Source organism: Rhinichthys klamathensis, unplaced genomic scaffold (assembly GCF_029890125.1).
Source record: "Rhinichthys klamathensis goyatoka isolate OS25496 unplaced genomic scaffold, OSU_Roscu_1.1 h1tg000191l_1, whole genome shotgun sequence".
NCBI classification, from domain to species: Eukaryota; Metazoa; Chordata; class Actinopteri; order Cypriniformes; family Leuciscidae; genus Rhinichthys; species Rhinichthys klamathensis.
The window spans coordinates 7,677,013-7,696,621 of NW_026606717.1; the positions used below are offsets into that span (position 1 = coordinate 7,677,013).

The 19,609-nt window shown below is 39.9% G+C and overlaps 1 protein-coding gene across 1 annotated transcript; it reads left to right on the forward strand.

Annotated features, from left to right (window-relative positions):
* The first annotated feature begins 9,187 nt into the window (after positions 1-9,187).
* Positions 9,188-11,480, forward strand: LOC130095514 (serine/threonine-protein kinase pim-2-like). Its single transcript, XM_056262267.1, has 6 exons — positions 9,188-9,248; positions 9,436-9,530; positions 9,672-9,722; positions 9,961-10,345; positions 10,431-10,610; positions 11,323-11,480. Exons 2-6 carry the CDS (start codon positions 9,468-9,470, stop codon positions 11,382-11,384), a joined length of 741 nt encoding a protein of 246 aa, XP_056118242.1. The 5' UTR covers positions 9,188-9,248; positions 9,436-9,467; the 3' UTR covers positions 11,385-11,480.
* The last annotated feature ends 8,129 nt before the right edge of the window (positions 11,481-19,609 follow it).

Here is a 19,609-nt window from a genome sequence, read left to right on the forward strand (position 1 = left end):
CATTTATATTGTTAATCAGCTGATGGATGACAATTGTCAGTTTTATTCCGTTTCAGAATTCTCCAGAAAAAAATTGATTGTGGAGCTTCATTAAATGAATAAAATATTGTATTCAACGTCATTCCTAGTGTTCTTGAAACTCTTAGTGCACTTGAAAACTCTTGAAAGGAGAGCAAACCTATAGTTCTATTGTACAACACTTCTATTTCAAAATTTACAAGTTTGATTACTGATGACAAATTCAATTTTAACAGAAAATCTATTCCAGCATCATCTTTCAAATGGATGACGACGTAATACAATGTTAATTGGACTCTTGTCTGGTCTCTTCCACACACATATCTTTTAACAAACAAAATCAAAGAAATTACATTTAAAAAATATTGCATAGATGCTACCCTTGTTATAGTGCACTCAATTAGTATATCCAAAACATTGAAAATAAATGCACTTTCTGTGATGTAGAAGAGACAATTGTACATCTTCTTGTGAATGTGTTTGTGTTAAAGCTTTTTGGAATGAGTTATGTACCCATCTCTCTCAGGAAAAAACAAATATCAGAATATGTATTAACACCTTTAATATTATTTTCTTTACCACAATTCAAATATGTATTTCCAGTACATTGTTAATTTGTTTATGATACTTGGCAAATTTTTTATTCACAAATGCAAATTCTTGGGTAAGATCCCGCTACTGTCAATTTTTCTGGTAGACTATAATTCATATGTTTTGTCTTTGATGGGCATAAAAAAGGTCAACTTTCAATGTTTAACCATGTATAATGTTATTTACCTTTTAAAAAAAAAATTTGTATCCCCTATGGCTTTATGCTATTTTATTTGTACTGTTTTCGTGACATATGTCCTGGGTTTTATTGTTACTGTTGTTATGTATTTGTTACAATTTCTTTCTTTTGGCATTAATAAAAAAGAAAAGAAAAAAGAAGGGTTTTGTTTTATATTTGATGGGTTTCCAAAATAAAAGTTTGGTTTGACTTAAAGAAACTGTGATAGAAATATATCACTCTTGTACAGTATAATGTAAATCTTAATGTAATACTATAGTACAATTATTATTAAAACAATAGGTTACTGACCACAACCCCGGTTCTCTGAAACATCGAGTGGAGAGATCCACCTATGGGAAGGGCACTGAGGAAGCCACTTTAGCAACAAAGAATAGCATATGGTAACATGCATTCGTGAATAAACCTGACCACACTCATAATGGTGAACATATGGTGCCAGGTGCAGATTAGAAACATGCTTAGTGACTTTAAAGTGCTGGACTAGGCAGCCCAGACTTAAAGAGGGGTGGAGGGCCTAAGAGCACAAAGCTACAAAGAGCCGACACCCAGGACAGAATAAGCTACCGGGGTTCTGGTGACATCGAGCCGGTAGTATCAGACAAACGTATGGGGAGAGGCCCAGCTTGCAGCGGCACATATGACCTGCAAAGAGACTCCCTTAAATAGAGCCCAAGAGGCAGCCATACCTCTAGTGGAGTGAGCTCTGATGCCCTCTGGGGGCTGCACTCCCTTGGATTCATATGCCAAAGATATAGCTTCCACAAGCCAATGAGAAAGGCGTTGCTTGGAAATGGGGTTCCCTGAGTGCGGGGGGCCCCAAGAGATGAAAAGCTGGTCGCTTTTTCTAAACGAGCTGGTCCTGTCTAAGTATGCCCGCAGGGCACGTAGTACAGGACACAAAGTGTTCAACCTCTGATCCTCTGTGGAGGAGAAAGGAGTTGGGTTAAACGCGGAAAGCTCAATCACCTTACACGTGAATGCCGGGAACCATTTTGGCATAAAGGCCGGGTTGGGCCTGAGAAAAACCTTATCTCCACTGAGAGAGAATTTAGTGCACGAGGGATGAACAGAGAGTGCATGCATATCACTGGCCCGCTTGGCAGATGCCAAGGCCAGGAGCAAAGCTGTCTTGAAAGACAAATTCTTAAGGGAAATACTCCCCAGGGGCTCAAGCGGCTGTTGAGACATCGCATCCAGCACCATGAAGAGGTCCCACTCAGGAACGACTCTTCTGGGGACTGGAAGAGAGCGGCGTGCGTCCTTCATAAACCTACGAATAAGGGGGTGTTGCCCCACCGTAGCGCTGTCGAACCCCACATGACATGCAGCGATAGCTGCTAAATAGATCTTAATTGTGGAAAAGGATCTTCCCTTATCCATAAGGTCCTGCAAAAAGCATAAAATGTCAGTGACTGAGCACTGATAAGACGTTACCCGTCGCCCTTCACACCACTCTTCGAACACACGCCACTTACAGTCGTAAAGAGACCGCGTCGAAGAGGCTCTGGCACACTGAATGGTGGCCACAACACGTGGGGGGAGCCCCAATGTGTTTAAGTTGGCCCTCTCACGGCCCAGGCCCAGGGGGCCACCCTGTCTGGGAGCGGGTGATAAATTTCCCCGTTCGCTTGAGACAAAAGGTCTGTGCGAAGTGGGAGGGGCCATGGCTGGGCATACAGCAGAGGGATAATCTCTGAGAGCCACGGTGCCTTGGCCCACCTGGGAGCTATCAAAATCATGGTCAAGCTCTGTTCCCTCACCCGGCGTTATGAGGCAAAGGGGAGGAAATGCATAGAGCAGCATGTTGGGCCACGGATGGGCCAGTGCGTCCACGCCGAGGGGGGCGTCCTCGTCCCGTAGCGAGAAGAACATAGGACAATGGGCATTTTCGCGCGAGATGAAGAGATCTACGGTTGCCTGGCCGAACCTCCTCCACAGTAGACCCACTATCTGAGGATGGAGGCGCCAGTCCTCGTAGAGAGGGTTTCCCCTTGACAAGAGGTATGCGCCCCTGTTCAGTATGCCAGGGACATGGGTCGCCCGTAACTCAAACTTGTGGACTCAAACTTGTGTCCAATGGGCTGGTCGCCTGAAAACCTGGACCGAGAAGCCCCTGGAGCTGAGCATCAGGTAGGCCTCTTCCTCTTCCCGTCCGACGGGGTAGAGTGGGTGGCTTAGGAGGATGGTTGGGCTGCTGGCTGGGTGGCCTGCTGCGAGCCTTAGGCCTGGCTGTGTTATGGTACGGCCGCCCTGTGGCCGGGGCCTGAGGGGGCCGTGCGGGGGGGGATGGTGTGGAGTGGCCTTTCTAGGCAGGCACAGTTTAAACGCCTCATCCTCCTTCTTATCATCGCACCGGTGTTGGATAAGTGCAACAGCAGGGCCAAAAAGAGCCTGGCCTGGTTTCACTGGGGCTCCTGCTATGCGTCTTTTCTCGCTGTCGGGCAGACCAGAGAGATTGAGCCAGAGGGCGCATTCCCCCACAACACAGAGGGCCATAGAACGTCCGCCGGCTTGGACGGCCTGGTGGGCGTTACGAAGGACCAGGTCGTTCACGGTAACGATCTCCTTCCACAGCGTCGGCGATGACACGCCTTTCTCCAAATGAGAACTCATATCCTCCAACAGCTCAGCCTGGTAGGCCGAGAGGAGGGAGGAAACATTTAGAGCCCGTACCGCGAGAGCCAAGGCCTTGTACGAGGCCTGGAAGACAGATGCTGAGAAGCGGTCCATCTTATTAGGGAGAACTGGCTTAGGAGGGGCCAGTAACCCTCCCTGCGAGGGGTTAAGGTGTCTGGCAATCGAGGGCTCGATGGTGGGAGGGTCGCCCATGCCACACGCTGCCATATCCTTAACCTCCAGACCCGCCAAGCCGTGATTAAGATCTAGCGGGTCCTTCCAATAGTGTCACATGTGCTTAGCGCACGCAGGGAGTACAGGCATGAGCTGCTTCCTAGGACCGGGAGGGGGACCTAGGAGTTTGCCGTCATACACATCCCTCTCTTGGTTGGCGGCATTCTGGAGGGCCGGCCATTCCATGCCGAGACGAGCCGCCGCTCGCTCACACACCTTGAGAAGGACCGCGTGCGGCAGTGTAGCTGAGCCGCTAACCGGGGGAGCTTGGGCGGACGGGATGGTTTCCTCGTCGTCCGAGCCACCAAGTATAGCAGGGTCCTCGTCCTCGCCTGAGCCGGGTGGCTCGTAGTCGAGCGAGGAAATACCAGGAAGGATTTCCTCGAGTAGGCCCTCGTTAGACTGGTCAGCCCAACTGAGAGAAGGCATGCTCCGGGAAGTCCCCGGAGCTGCAACGCTTTCACCTACTCCAGCGTCCGAGTCGTACTGTGCGTCCGTGCTTTGGGTGGATGCAACCTTGAGTCTACGTCGAAGAAGCTTCCTAGGCAGGGCGAGGCAATGGGTGCAGTTCTCAGGAAGTGAAAGCGCTTCCTCCGCGTGCTTTAATCCCATGCATACCACGCAAAAGGGATGGGCATCCCTCGCAGCAATGAGTGACTGCACGTCCGATGGGTTAGTGGAACTGGAGAGCTTGTGATCCATCGGAGAGGTGAAAGCTGAGAAACAGGCGGGCAGCCTAAACAAATCCAGGTAGCGAGTGAGGGTGGCTTGTAACCAGAAATAAATCGCAACTAAACGCAACCGTCTGACCGAATGCCTGGCGGAAGCTGATCGAATAGATATTTCCTCCTGTTGACTGTGGTGAAGTCAGCGAAAACCGTAGAGCTGCGAAGCAAAGAGGTCGCGAGAAGCGAATAACAACTGAGGTAAGATAGCGCGTGCTAGTGTTTTATACACTTGGTAAGGGTCCCTTACCGAGCATTGGACACGCGCTTCTGTCTGTCAGGCCAGACTTGGTGCAATTGGATGTTTCTGCAGAGGTCAGGTGCGGATGCCCTTCCCATAGGTGGATCTCGAACACGAGATGGTGAAAGAGAACAAATTTTCTTCCATGTTATAATTTTAACAGTAGGCCTCTGTTGTGTAGCACTTGTTTGCCAAACAAATTAAAAGGCTTGTTTAATTTTCATTTGAATAAAAGATAAATTAATGTTTTATGCCTTCATTTGATTACCAGAAAAATTGAAATACACAATACAGAATTTTTTTTTTTTTTTTTTTTTACATTTCATAGGGCCAAACTATTATTACTTTGTTTTTTATGAATTCAATTCTTTAGACATGTTTTTGATTAAACCATATAGACAAAATAAAACAGAAAGCACAGGAATGGGTAAAAAAATAAATAAAATTGGAATTTGAAGAAAAAGACATTAAGAATGTATTTTTTGTTACACTGTTAATAAATTAGTATTTTCATGATAAGTTTCATGATTTCAAATTAATTACACATGTTTTTTGATGAAACTAGATGTCTCGTTGCACAAATGTTCCAGCCTCTGCTATAATATTATCTGTTCATAAAATTGGTATCGAAAAAAGTATCGTTCAGGAACCGGTATCGAAGTCATGGTATCGGTTTGGATAATGGAACATGTTTGACCGATACCCAGCCCCAATCTGTATAAATGAGCCCTTTGAATAAATGCTTTCAATGAATAAAAAAAGAAGAAATGCTTTTAAACAGTCTCGGCCTATGAGAAACCTTTGAACTGAAACAAGACTGCTGCTTCTCAAAACAAAACTGTACTTAAAAATTTACATGGTTGCAAACTTCAGTGCATTGTTGAGTCTGTCTAAAACATAACCCTATAATGAGACTAGAGCCTGTGGACAATAATAACTAGAATTTACATTTCCTGAAGAAAATGTTCTCGGTTGCTAGGTTGTTCTGGCTAGTTGCTATGGTGTTGCTAGGTCTAGGTGGTTGGTACTGCATTTTTCCACAGATGGTTACTTTGGAGTTTTATAGAGTTCATAACATGTCAACAATCACATCATCACTATAGGACAAAGCTGATTGGTTCCTGCTGTATCCGTAGCCAATGAGCTCGCTTGCTGCTCAACTTTCATATACGTTGTTAGCATTTGCTGTAGTTCCAGCGCGCTTTCAGAAACCCTCCACCTTCCCCAGCTCCAACTGTATTAACTGAAATTAATACAGTCATGTATAAAAATGAATGTATTAATTTTCAAAGCCTTGAATATTCACCATAGCCTATTATAGCCCTAAGCTAATTGATAACAATGATTTAATAAAGTCACAGTTTATTGGAATTGACACCACTTTTAAAAATATAGGCATTTAATTCAGATGTATTTCTTTGATTGGGATTCTGTCATTTGATTTAAGAAATGTAGGAATTAATGTAATTAAAATATCAGGGCAAAATTACCGTTGTTTTTGCCGTCCATCGGAAAAGTCAATCACGGAAAGTTTAGAATTGAATTTTATTCATATAAAGTTCTTTTTTTTCGATGTCTGATTTTGTTTTATTACCACCATAGACTATTCTTAATGCTTCTACTATTTCAGTCCGAATGAGCACATGACAGCGCAGATAAACTGTTAATAACTTAAACATTGTTTGAGAAAGCTGATCATTGTAAAATAAATGAAGAACGTCATCCTCCACTCCATGATTAGTAAAATCATAAATGGGTTTATTAATTTGGATTTTTCTTTTCTTCACCACTCTACAACTAACCGGTGTGATGACGCATTAGTGATACTGCAATCTGATTGGTTTGATGTTATATGCGGAAATTTAATATGTCTTCTACACTTTATAATAAAACGATGATGTCCGATTTATCCTCGCTTATTGTGACTTTTTGCACACGTTTTGGACAGAAGCGATGACCATGGGATCCATTAGACTTTAAGTGCCGTGCAAAGTCGGCGCTAATTTTCTCAATTATGAATAACGTTAGCTAATGAAGATTTTAGGCAAGAATGATTTCACGGATTATCATAGTAATATAATAATATTAATAATAGTAATAATAAGTGTTTAAAATTAAGTTGGTTACTTTTCAATAAATGTGTTTTGATTCGATGAGCGCTTCAGGTGTAACGTTACGTGAGTGGTTATGAATGATTTGAATTTTAGTTGCTATAACGACGCGTTATGCATTCTGACTGCATATGTTTACATTTGAAGTGATCGCTTTCTGAGTTGGTTGAGAGACGAGGCGAACAATTCAGAGACGTTTGCAAAAAAAATTCTATGCAAAACTTGTGAAGCTGAAGCTGAGAAGAGACTTTTATTCTATAAGAATATCGGAGCATAATCCTTTACATATTTTTATGTTTTAAAGAGTTCATATTGTTTTTGTGGAGACTAATATTTAATTGTTCTTTTCCTAGAAGGAGTTTGGCGTTTTATTTAATTTTTAGTTTATTGTTTTATTTAATTTTTAGTATTAACCTTTAGTAGAGTTGTGTTTTGTTCCTTTTTTAAAATTGTTTTTATTGCAGATTGGAGGATGTCAATGGCTCACATGTGGGGAAGAGGAGGTGAGGGCTTTAGTTTTTTATTTGTAAATGGTATGATATTGTTGTACAATGATTGAGTAACGTTATATGAATGTGAAGAAACTTGTGCAAGGTAAATTTGATCGCCCAATGTTCCCAGCTAAGTGATCACATACTGTATATTTGATTCCTTGCATATGATATCATGTTATGTATACTATAGTAACAATTTGTAATTGACCACTGACATTGAGTATTGGTTAACTATGTGAAATATTCCAGCCTCAGGCCGCTCCAGATCCAGGAGAGCAGCTTTCTCTCAGACGGCTGGTCAGGTTTGGAGACCCGTTTCCGATGACCGTGACCAGGATCCGCTGCCAGACCCGACCCAGACACAGATCCAGGAGCTTCATGGATGTTTAACACAGTCTTCGTCTTCTGAGTTTTCTGTTTCTGTGTCCACAGGTCCGGCTCACAGGAGGAAGGAGTGGCAGAGCGGCAGCCAGAAGAGCCCAGATGATGGACGTCCGTCCACTTCACCTAAACACTCTCGCAGAGGTCAGAATAGGCTTTGACCGATTCTTACATATCAATATTATTACACACACAAAAAAACAGTTTTTGATGTCTGAAATTTTCCACAGACTCATCATCATCTTTATCTTCATGGATATTTAACACAGTCTTCGTCTTCTGAGTTGTCTGTTTCTGTGTCCACAGGTCCGGCTCACAGGAGGAAGGAGTGGCAGAGCGGCAGCCAGAAGAGCCCAGATGATGGACGTCCGTCCACTTCACCTAAACACTCTCGCAGAGGTCAGAATAGGCTTTGACCAATTCTTACATATCAATATTATAAAATAAAAAAAACTGTTTTTGATGTCTGAAATTTTCCACAGACTCATCATCATCTTTGTCCGTCTCTGAGGACAATGTGGAGAGGAGGTTATGCAGAGAGTTGTTGAGGCTGAGCAGCAGAGGCTCGTACACCGTGGAATGGAGGTGTGATGATTCGGAGAGCCGAAGCGAACAGGACAGTGGCAGCAGCTGCGGTTTGTCCAGGTCCGACAGCTTGGAAGGGTGGCGGTGCCCTCCGCTGCCGGGTCAAGTTCCTGTAGAGCCAACAGAGACTTCAAGAGGCCGAACTGCTCAGGGTGCCATGGAGGCTTCTCCTGTGAACAAGAGCTCAACAGGTGAGACTGAAATCAGGCTGGGCAGTGTGAAGTGTACAGATAGAGATTTTGCTATTTCATGCTTCTAGTTTTTAGCATGTTAATGTCCGGTGATTTTTTATCAAATGAACGTTCCCAAAAATGCAAAATTATAAAATTTAGTCTTCCTTTAACCAACAAAAAACATTTTTGAAACATTGAAAAAACTGGACGTTATGAACGTTCAGGGAACATTTAGAAATAACGATTGCTTAACTTTATGGAAACATTAGCAAAACGCTCTCAATAAGCCGTGACCTCAATGGTACTTGCGCTGTCTGACACACACCAGAAGCACGCGCACAGAAAGACGATTCTCAGACAGCATTCCATCCCCAATCGAATTATATTTCTGACTTATTGCAATTGAATTGTCAAATACCCTCAAAATTGTCAAAATGGCCGTCGTGCCGAGGATTACTGAGTCATGATAGTTGTGAAATGCGATTTTGGGACATTTATGCAGGCATTTAGCAGAAGGGTAGCTTGGAAATATTTCCATTACTTTGGATTTGTAACATTACAGAAAATAATTTAACAGTAAAATGTAAGTTATGTCATGATATCATTCATATGACATCAGAGATGTTTCTCTTCATTTCAGAAAAACCTACAAGGAAGAGGAAAAGAATTGGTCGTTTCCTCGACTGGCTATGGGAGGCAATGAAGGGTTCTTTCTGCTGCTGTTGCCACAGTTGTGCTGTGGATGTTGTGGAGCCTTTTGTCCCTCCAGCAGATCTGGAGCCAGAGCCTGATCCATCATCATCACCTGATCCTGATCCTGATCCTGATCCATCATCGTCACCTGCACCAGATCTCTCCGGCGTCGAGCCAAATAATGGTAAATCGCCAGTCCTTATTTCTCCGAGATTATTTTAAACAGTATTGCCTTCTTGTTTTCCACTGAAGATATATATTAAGACTTGTTTTCAGAGAATATTCATATTATTTTCACCATATTAATATTATTATTTTCTCGACACAACCAGGACTGATATTCCTCTGTTATTTTTCTGTTTGTTTTTCAGAGTCCTTTGAGTCTCTCTATAAAGCGGGAGAGATGATTGGATGCGGAGCGTTTGGCAGTGTGTACAGGGGAACACGCAAATTTGATGGCAAAAGGGTAAATCTTCCCGAATTGTACAAACATTTTGCTTTTGCGCGCATCAAAACATATTCAAAAGAATGTACAGATGGTTTAATACTTAGTGCAAGAAAGTGCTTGAAAACTGTTACTGAAACTGTTTTTTTTTTTTTTTTGCAGGTTGCCATCAAGCGGATGCGCAAGTTTGACAATTTTCTTTATCTTGATATTGTAAGTCGGCCAAAACCTGAATATGTATTTAGTTGTTTAAGTGCAGATTGCTGTAGTTAATACACCCATAGGAAGCATTAGGTGTAAATGTGATTGACAAATAAGCCTAGAGCCACAACAGAAAAAACTTTGAGCTCTTTTGAGGCTCTTTTGAACGTATCTAAAAAGATCAAAGAAAAGTGAGATGTTTCCGTCAGATTTTCACCCAGCTAACCTCCTGTCTACTGCTTTTCTCTAGCCTGGACATCCCGAACCTCTCATTACAGAAGTGGCGCTGCTGCTAATGATGAGGCGAGAACCCATAAGCCCCTACGTCATTCAACTATACGAGTGGTTTGAACACCCTCGCAAATTCTCTCTCATTATGGAGTTCCCCGAACCCTGCGAGAGCTTGCTGGACTTCATCACTCGCCGTAATCCTGAAGTGTGTGAAACAGTAGCACGGGTCTTCACGCAACAGGCTGTTCTGGCAGTTCAACACTGCATCGAGCATGGCGTTTTTCACAATGACATTCATGCGCAGAATTTCCTGCTGAAGAGAAACTCGTTAGACCTCAAGCTGATAGACTTTGGCTGCGGTCAGCTATTCAGTAGTGAGGGCTACGAGAGCGACATATACCTTGGTGAGCATTTTGGGAGTGTGGAAACCTGAATGTAGTGACGCTTTAAGAAAAAAAGCTCAACAATGTGCAAATGTCTTGCTTACAGGAAGACAGGATCACTGCCCACCTGAAGTCTTCACAGAACCCAGATTCCACGCCGTCCCAGCAAATGTCTGGGCTCTAGGAGTGATGTTGTATGAGATGGTGAACGCATCTCGTCCTTTTCACAGTAGAACGGAAGTCATAGAAGCCAAAGTTACATTTCAGAATTCCAACTTAACCAGAGGTGAGTGAATAATATGTAATATGAATAGGAATAATATGAGCGATGTTTAAGTTGGGGAAGACGCGATCGATGCACGAAAGAGGCCTCTGCGAGTTTTTTTGTTGAAAATATGCTTTATTTTGTAATTCCACTCGATGCCACTAGTGTCGCAGAAACGATATATTTCACTTTTAAAGTAAAGATAAGGAACATTTGACATTATGTTAGTCATGTTTTAGATGCTGTTTTCATAGATTCCAAGTCACATGACTAACCAGCTCTCTCCTTGTTAACATTTGTACAGAATGCAGTGATCTGATTAGCCAGTGTCTAGCCCGGGATCCAGCGAAGCGGCCCACGTTAGAGCAGATGTCCCAACATAAATGGATTAGAAATGATCTACTGTAGATCGGAGGAGTTCAGGAGATTCACTCGATCAGTGATTTCAGGTGTGAGGAAGTGTAACAGACAGAGTAGGATTATTATCATTTGTCTTCAACTCTGGATTGTTAGTAGTGAGATTTTCAAATTTGTGTTCATTGTAATGTTCTTGTTATGGTCAAGTCACCTTCATTTATATAGCGCTTTGTACAATACAGATTGTTTCAAAGCGGCTTCACGGTAGACAGGAAAATAACAGAATCAGTGCAAATAGAATTCAATTCTGTTGTAAAACAGCTCTTAAAATATCATTCATGAGTTGACTTGTTCATATAATCTGTGTATTGGATAGGAAAGAGCACACTTGCTGTCCTTGGTGGAGGGCTTGAGCTGGAGACTCGACCCGAAGCCTGAAGTCCAACCCCAACCTGACAGGAACTCAAGCCGCCACACCAGAGAGATCAGAGCCTGTCCACGTCTGAGCAAGAACATGAGAGACTGAAGACTGGAAACAAGTCATCACAGCTTCATTTGCTTTGTTTTAAAAGTCAAGTTAAGACAAGTCATCTTTATCTATATAGCGCCTCATATATGACCAATCTGTATTAGGGTTGCTGGGTATCGACTTCCATACTTTTTAGGCACCGACCGAATTGCCTCGATACCATCGATCGAGTATCAAAAATTGTCTTGTCATTCGGTACCAAATTTGGATACCTGAGGGGTTAATCTTGTCAACGTCAGTGAAACAATCAGCATGCATCATGTATGATGTGCACAAATCAAGTGCTGGTGATTGGCTGTGGCGAGGCATCAAGGAAAACACTAGTTTACTTCTCTGTAATGGACTGTCCCAAGTTCCTTATTAGATAAATTATTGTATAATTTCATATGGAAAAATAAATCACACAAAATTAAAAAGGAGGTTCTAAGAAATAAGGTTAGTGATGGAGGTCTTGGACTTGTTGACTTTACCCTATTTAACCATGTGCTAAAAGTAAATTGGTTAAAAAGATTTGTTTAAAAAAAAACAGACTTCATATGGAACACATTTCCTAATTTTGTTTTTAAGAAAATTGGAGATATTGAATTTTTGTTACAGTGCCCCTTCTCACTTGGAAAACTACCCATTAAATTAGCAAAATGTCACCAACAGGTTTTTATTATCGTGGTTACTGGTTTACAAACATAATTTTTCACCTCACCGTTGTTTTATTTGGAACAATCAGAATATTATTTACAGAAATAAATCAATATTTTCTGAGAGATGATATTTAAGTAACATTTTTATTCTTTATTTTTATTTTTATTGGATGACAATTGTCAGTTTTATTCCGTTTCAGAATTCTCCAAAAAAAAAATGATTTTGGAGCTTCATTAAATGAATAAAATATTGTATTCAACGTCATTCCTAGTGTTCTTGAAACTCTTAGTGCACTTGAAAACTCTCTTGAAAGGAGAGCAAACCTATAGTTCTATTGTACAACACTTCTATTTCAAAATTTTCAAGTTTGATTACTGATGACAAATTCAATTTTAACAGGAAAATCTATTCCAGCATCATCTTTCAAATGGATGATGACGTTATACAATGTTAATTGGACTCTTGTCTGGTCTCTTCCACACAAATATCTTTTAACAAACAAAATCAAAGAAATTACATTTAAAAAATATTGCATAGATGCTACCCTTGTTATAGTGCACTCAATTAGTATATCCAAAACATTGAAAATAAATGCACTTTCTGTGATGTAGAAGAGACAATTGTACATCTTCTTGTGAATGTGTTTGTGTTAAAGCTTTTTGGAATGAGTTATGTACCCATCTCTCTCAGGAAAAAACAAATATCAGAATATGTATTAACACCTTTAATATTATTTTCTTTACCACAATTCAAATTTGTATTTCCAGTACATTGTTAATTTGTTTATGACACTTGGAAAATTTTTCGTTCACAAATGAAAATTCTTGGGTAAGATCGCGCTACTGTCAATTTTTCTGACTATATTTCATATGTTTTGTCTTTTATGGGCATAAAAAAAGTAAACTTTCAATGTTTAACCTTGTATAATGTTATTTATCTATTTGTTTGTTTTTTCATCCCCTCTGGCTTTATTTTATTTGTACTGTTTTCGTGACATATGTCCTGGGTTTTATTGTTACTGTTGTTATGTATTTGTTACATTTTCTTTCTTTTGGCATTAATAAAAAAACAAACAGAAGAAGGCTTTTGTTTTGTATTTGACGGGTTTCCAAAATAAAAGTTTGGTTTGACTTAAAGAAACTGCGATAGAAATATATTACTCTTGTACAGTATAATGTACATCTTAATGTAATACTATAGTACAGTTATTATTAAAACAAATTTTCTTCCATGTTAGAATTTTAACAGTAAGCCTCTGTTGTGTAGCACTTGTTTGCCAAACAATTAAAAGGCTTGTTTTAATTTAAGCTCTGACCAGTTCCAACACACTTTCCTGGACATTTCTAGATATTCTGAAGATCTTGCTTAGCTGGTTCAGGTGTTTTTAACTAGCCTAGCTAAACTTTGAAGGACATTTGCCCTGACATTAGCTTGTTACATTAATTGAATGTGATTTATCAACAGCTAGTACATCGTAAAATATAGAGCTCATGACAAATAAAAGTTCCAGATGGACAAACATTAAATGCAAAAACCAGTTTGAATAACAATATCTTAAAATAAACTAGAGAGTGGCAAACTTTGAAGTAGGGTTCAAATTTTAATTAGTTGTACAGCTTGAAGTATAAAGCTTGTTCTCATTCATAGATATGGCATATTTCTGAATGAAATTCATGCATTTATTTGTCATTTAAACCGATGCAGAGAGAGTAGAAAAGTCTTATTATCCTGTCGCCCCCTCTAGTGGACAGCATTGAGTATTACGCCTTCATTGCTCAGATAACGTGAGGGATTTTTTTGGGAAAGTAAGTCTGACCAGTTAGAAAAGATATAAGCGAGTCAGACCAGTCTGAAGGTCTGAGCTGAGTTTGGTGAAGCATTAAAGTTCTAGGCGGAGTCAATTTCTCTAAATAATAATACATAATAATAATGTTTAAATATATGCTGGCTTTCTCAAGCCAACATAATAAAGAAAACTCAGAGAAACATAGACCAATTCAGTATGTAATAAAATTGTATACGTTTTATAATAAAACTAACATTTCAAAGGTATGTTTTCCTCTTAAACCGACATGATTTTAATTAATTCCAAATCCTGCAAATTTTTTCAGTATTAATGTAGCCTACACTCACCTAAAGGATTATTAGGAACACCTGTTCAATTTCTCATTAATGCAATTATCTAATCAACCAATCAAATGGCAGTTGCTTCAATGCATTTAGGGGTGTGGTCCTGGTCAAGACAATCTCCTGAACTCCAAACTGAATGTCAGAATGGGAAAGAAAGGTGATTTAAGCAATTTTGAGCGTGGCATGGTTGTTGGTGCCAGACAGGCCGGTCTGAGTATTTCACAATCTGCTCAGTTACTGGGATTTTCACGCACAACCATTTCTAGGGTTTACAAAGAATGGTGTGAAAAGGGAAAAACATCCAGTATGCGGCAGTCCTGTGGGCGAAAATGCCTTGTTGATGCTAGAGGTCAGAGGAGAATGGGCCGACTGATTCAAGCTGATAGAAGAGCAACTTTGACTGAAATTACCACTCGTTACAACCGAGGTATGCAGCAAAGCATTTGTGAAGCCACAACACGCACAAGCTTGAGGCGGATGGGCTACAACAGCAGAAGACCCCACCGGGTACCACTCATCTCCACTACAAATAGGGAAAAGATGCTACAATTTGCAAGAGCTCACCAAAATTGGACAGTTGAAGACTGGAAAAATGTTGCCTGGTCTGATGAGTCTCGATTTCTGTTGAGACATTCAGATGGTAGAGTCAGAATTTGGCGTAAACAGAATGAGAACATGGAACCATCATGCCTTGTTACCACTGTGCAGGCTGGTGGTGGTGGTGTAATGGTGTGGGGGATGTTTTCTTGGCACACTTTAGGCCCCTTAGTGCCAATTGGGCATCGTTTAAATGCCACGGTCTACCTGAGGATTGTTTCTGACCATGTCCATCCCTTTATGGCTACTTCCAGCAGGATAATGCACCATGTCACAAAGGTCGATCAACTCCATCAACTGCAAGATGCTATCCTATCAATATGGGCCAACATTTCTAAAGAATGCTTTCAGCACCTTGTTGAATCAATGCCACGTAGAATTAAGGCAGTTCTGAAGGTGAAAGGGGGTCAAACACAGTATTAGTATGGTGTTCCTAATAATCCTTTAGGTGAGTGTACATTTAAAATGTTTTTATTTATGGTTTCATGGCTTTATTGCAATACATTTAAAAACATGAATTAAATAAACAACTTTAAAAATGTCTATTAATTTGTCCATTTAAAAGTGATTTATTTATATGCATTTTTATGTTTGAATTATTAAATTAATATATTTAATCTTCATTTTATTTTTAAGTGGCACTCCTGGTCCTCCATACCGTGCAACCGGTCTTAAAGTGACAGCAGCCTAATATTCCTGCTGTCGTCTGTGTCATTAATGTTAATCAAACATGAAAAGACAAAGAGAAAATCACTCACTGCTCTTTAGTAGATTTACTACGATTCATCTATATTTCATTTATACAGTGAAGACTATGCAGTGTTGTTTAACATATAACTACTTTCTGTTGATATAGACTGTTCTGGGTTTTTTTAAATCATTTTTTTTTATTTCACAGGAATGCTATATTTGTTAAGCTCTGTTCCTAATCACATCTAAGAGAGAGAATGGAAAATGTTGCACATGTTGCTTGCCAATAAATAAAGAGTTGTCATTTCATGATACTTCCTCATCTCTTAATATTTTTAAATATAGGGACCTACTTAAAATACATTGTTGTTATGAATAGTATTATTTATCTCTGTGATCCTATCGGTGACTGTATTGGCAAATACTGCTTCCAGTGATTGGGAATCGGTGATCAGCCCCAAAAATCCTGACCGGAGCACCCTTAGGTGAAATGGTTTTGAGCCGATTGTTTGATTTTGCCTGAAAAGAAAGGGGTTTTGTGAATGTAGGTTGAATATTTGGCTTTGTATTTAATGTTGTAAGAAAATGGGTGAAGGTTTCAAAAAATGTGTCTTAGCCGGGCCGGACTTTGGACACCGCACACATCTCATAGAGATGTGTGAACCAGTGAAGATTTGAGGTGTTATGCCGAATTCTGTGACCCTAGTATTTTATTGTATATTTTATTTGATTATTCAGTGCAGTACCACAAAGGTATAATGTGAAGACAATAATTTAATGGCATAAATGGGCAAAAAATGCCCAGTCACGAGCTTCTCCAGTAAGAGGCTGGATTATTGGTAATCTGATTACAGTGAGGTGATTTAACTGAGATTGAGTCAAGGGGTCAGTTGAAACCGGTTAAAACTGTGTACAGTATGTACACACACACACACACACACATACACACCGACCGCTCTGTGATATTAGCCTATATTTCTGCAATGGTTAAAGACTATTTGTTGTATTGACGACATAATTAAACAGGTAGGCTACGCTTAAGTATATTTTATTATATAAATTGTTGGTTGTCTCTTAAATTCAAAAGTTTTTTTTTTTTTATAGCAAAACAGACAGCATAATGAATCAAACTTGTTTTTCACTTTGTGCTTGCCATGTGGCAAATAAGTGGTTGACAAAATTTCAGTCTATACCATGTGTGTTGTTTGGCTCATTCTTGTTAGGAGAATATTATGCACTAATTTATTAAAATGCACTATTGAGTAATATATCACACTTTCTGTTTTGGTTTAATAGTGTGCTGTCTTTTTCTTTCAATTAAAAACAAGTATTTTGTTAGTTTACATGTACGCTAGTTCGTCATTGAATTTGATTGGTCTCCAGTAGGTGGCGCCAAGTCTTTTTATGTGTTTATTATGATACTTGAATCATTCATAAACCGAACCGATTCGTTCACTGATTCATTTAGCAACGCCGTGACTCTCCTTTGGCGGAGAAAAATAGACGACATAACGGACAATATTGTACAATGTAAGTTACTCAATATTAACTTATTGTTTATTGAACTGTAGAATAAAATAAAAGCAAGATCCACACTGACATTGTGCTGTTGTGATGGCTGATGGATGAGATTTCTGAAATGGAGACATTAGCTCAGTGGTCAACATTGAAATCTCAATTGTTATCAATTATAAATAAAAACGGGGACATTTTTGTATGTTTTATTTTTTGTATGTGGGGGGTTCCATACTATTTGTATTAAATTGTTTGCGAGTTTAACTGACCCTAGCTGGTTTTAATGCAATTCACCAAAAATCATACTAGGAAAAATAGTAAAAGCAAAAGCTATGTAACGTTAGGCCAACTCAACCGTGTAGTGTATGAACTTTATAGGGTTATTACTTTGTAGTTAACTGTACGTTCACACCGCCGCCGACTTGAGCTTCCAAAGCGGCCGGAAGTCATTCATTTTCAATGGAAGCTGGCTTCTCTCAGCTGCAAGGAGCGTCAAATCCATCGGCGTCGCGTTTTGGGCGTTTTGAGCGTCGTCAATCAGAAAGTTGAAAGAAGCCCAACTTTATGGTAATGAGCTGTGACGCGGTTCAGCGGCAAGCAGCGGCAAAACGCCAGCAACCAATCGGAATATAGACGTCCTTCCCGCTGGCTGATTCTGGAGAAACAACATACAATGTAAACTTTCGTTCCTACCAAAACATTAGTTCCGAGAAAATGGAAGAGAAGCTAATAATTACCGTTGCTGGGTTTCCTACAGGTTTCCTATCATTTATGACATGACGTTGTTTGCTATAGGGACCGCATGAGCGCAACTTTTATTTGAAATATTTACGAACGCTCGGTTTAAAGCGGGAATGCAATTCATTTGCTCACCGTGACACCGATTTGACCGCTAATAATAATAGCTAACTATTCTTTTTTCCCCGACCAAATGTGACCAAAACGGTTATAAAATGCTGTCATTATAAAAGGTTTCTTCAATGTATTGCTTGTTTTTTTCTGTTTATTACAATTCCTGTTGTGACACTTCTATTCTCCCTGCAACGTCAGAGCGTTCAAAGTGTCAACAAGCTTCCCCCACTTTTTGACAAGCGTCCTTGACAGGGCGGCCAGAGCTTCTTTGATGCTCAAGTCGGCGGCGGTGTGAACGTACAGTTAAGCTGTGACCGTTGTCGAGTGCATAACGTGTCCAACATTCCACACTTCTGCTGTACGGAAGCGTATTGCATTCACTTGAGGAAAAAAATCTACTCTGTTTTTCTGAATTAACGAGTTAATTATCTCAGAATTACGAGATAATTTTTCATGGAAAAAATGTTTTTGCTCTGTTTTTCTGAATTAACGAGTTAATTATCTCAGAATTACGAGATCATTTTTCATTGAAAAAAAGTGTTTGCTCTGTTTTTCTGAATTAATGACTTATCTCAAAATTATGAGTAACTCATTAATTCATAAAAACAGAGTGAAAAAAATGTTTTTCAAGAAAAATGTTAATATCTCAGAATTATGAGATAATTCAGAAAAACAGAGCAAAAACTTTTTTTTTCATGAAAAATTATCTCGTCATTCTGAGATAATTAACTTGTTAATTCAGAAAAACAGAGTAGATTTTTTTTTCCTCAAGTGAATGCAATACGCTTCTGTACTGCTGCGTCCCAATTCGCCTAATTATACAATGTACTAAAAGTATGTACTATTTTTTTTTGAAGAAAAAGTACATACTTTTGAGTGTGTAGCAGAAGAGCTACACACTCCACTACTTCGTCATAAGTGTGTCTTCAACGGACTGGTCTATGTCCGTGTATCCTGTCACAGTTTAAACTGCCCTGTCAGTCAACCTGTCACAGTTAAAATCCTCCACATTCAATTGAATTTAATTTCCTACCATTTCGGTGAGAAATGTAGTAGCAAGTTTATCTGCCAGACGTGGGTCTTTCATGCGGAGACTCATGTGTTTGTAATTTGTGCATTTAAAAGTTGACCAGGCGTTCTTTACAACGCTTTACAAACGCTATTCTTTACAAAGGTAAAGATGCTTTTGTATCAAAAGTAAAAGTTCACAATGCTGTTGCAGATGAAATATAATGTGGATAATATTGAATATCTTTTTGTCAGGTTATATACTGATTATTAATCATTCAAACCCCTTTATCTAAACCTCTCTACTTAACCTTCGGTCTCGCACATCCGTCATGTTTGTAGATTTTTTTAACACGTTTTACTCTCGTGTTTTACTCATGTTTGTTGTTCTAATCGAATCTTTGTCCAACGTGCAATGGGTTGTGGGCAATATTAGCCATTAGAGTGTGTACGGATCTGCACTACGGAAAAAAGTTAATACGGAAAAAGTTTAGCTAGAAGTATACTTTGAAATGTAGTGGTCAGGTTACTGAAATGAAGCAGCCTGACGTATGCGCCGCGGCCGACAAAAGCGACCTCTGGAGAACGCAGCCTTCGAAATGAGACACAGTTAAGGTGTCACGGGGCAACTTTTTGAGCAATGTTGCTGGCTGGGCAATGTTGCCGTCAACGGGCAACCAGATGAGACAGGGCCCACAACCGA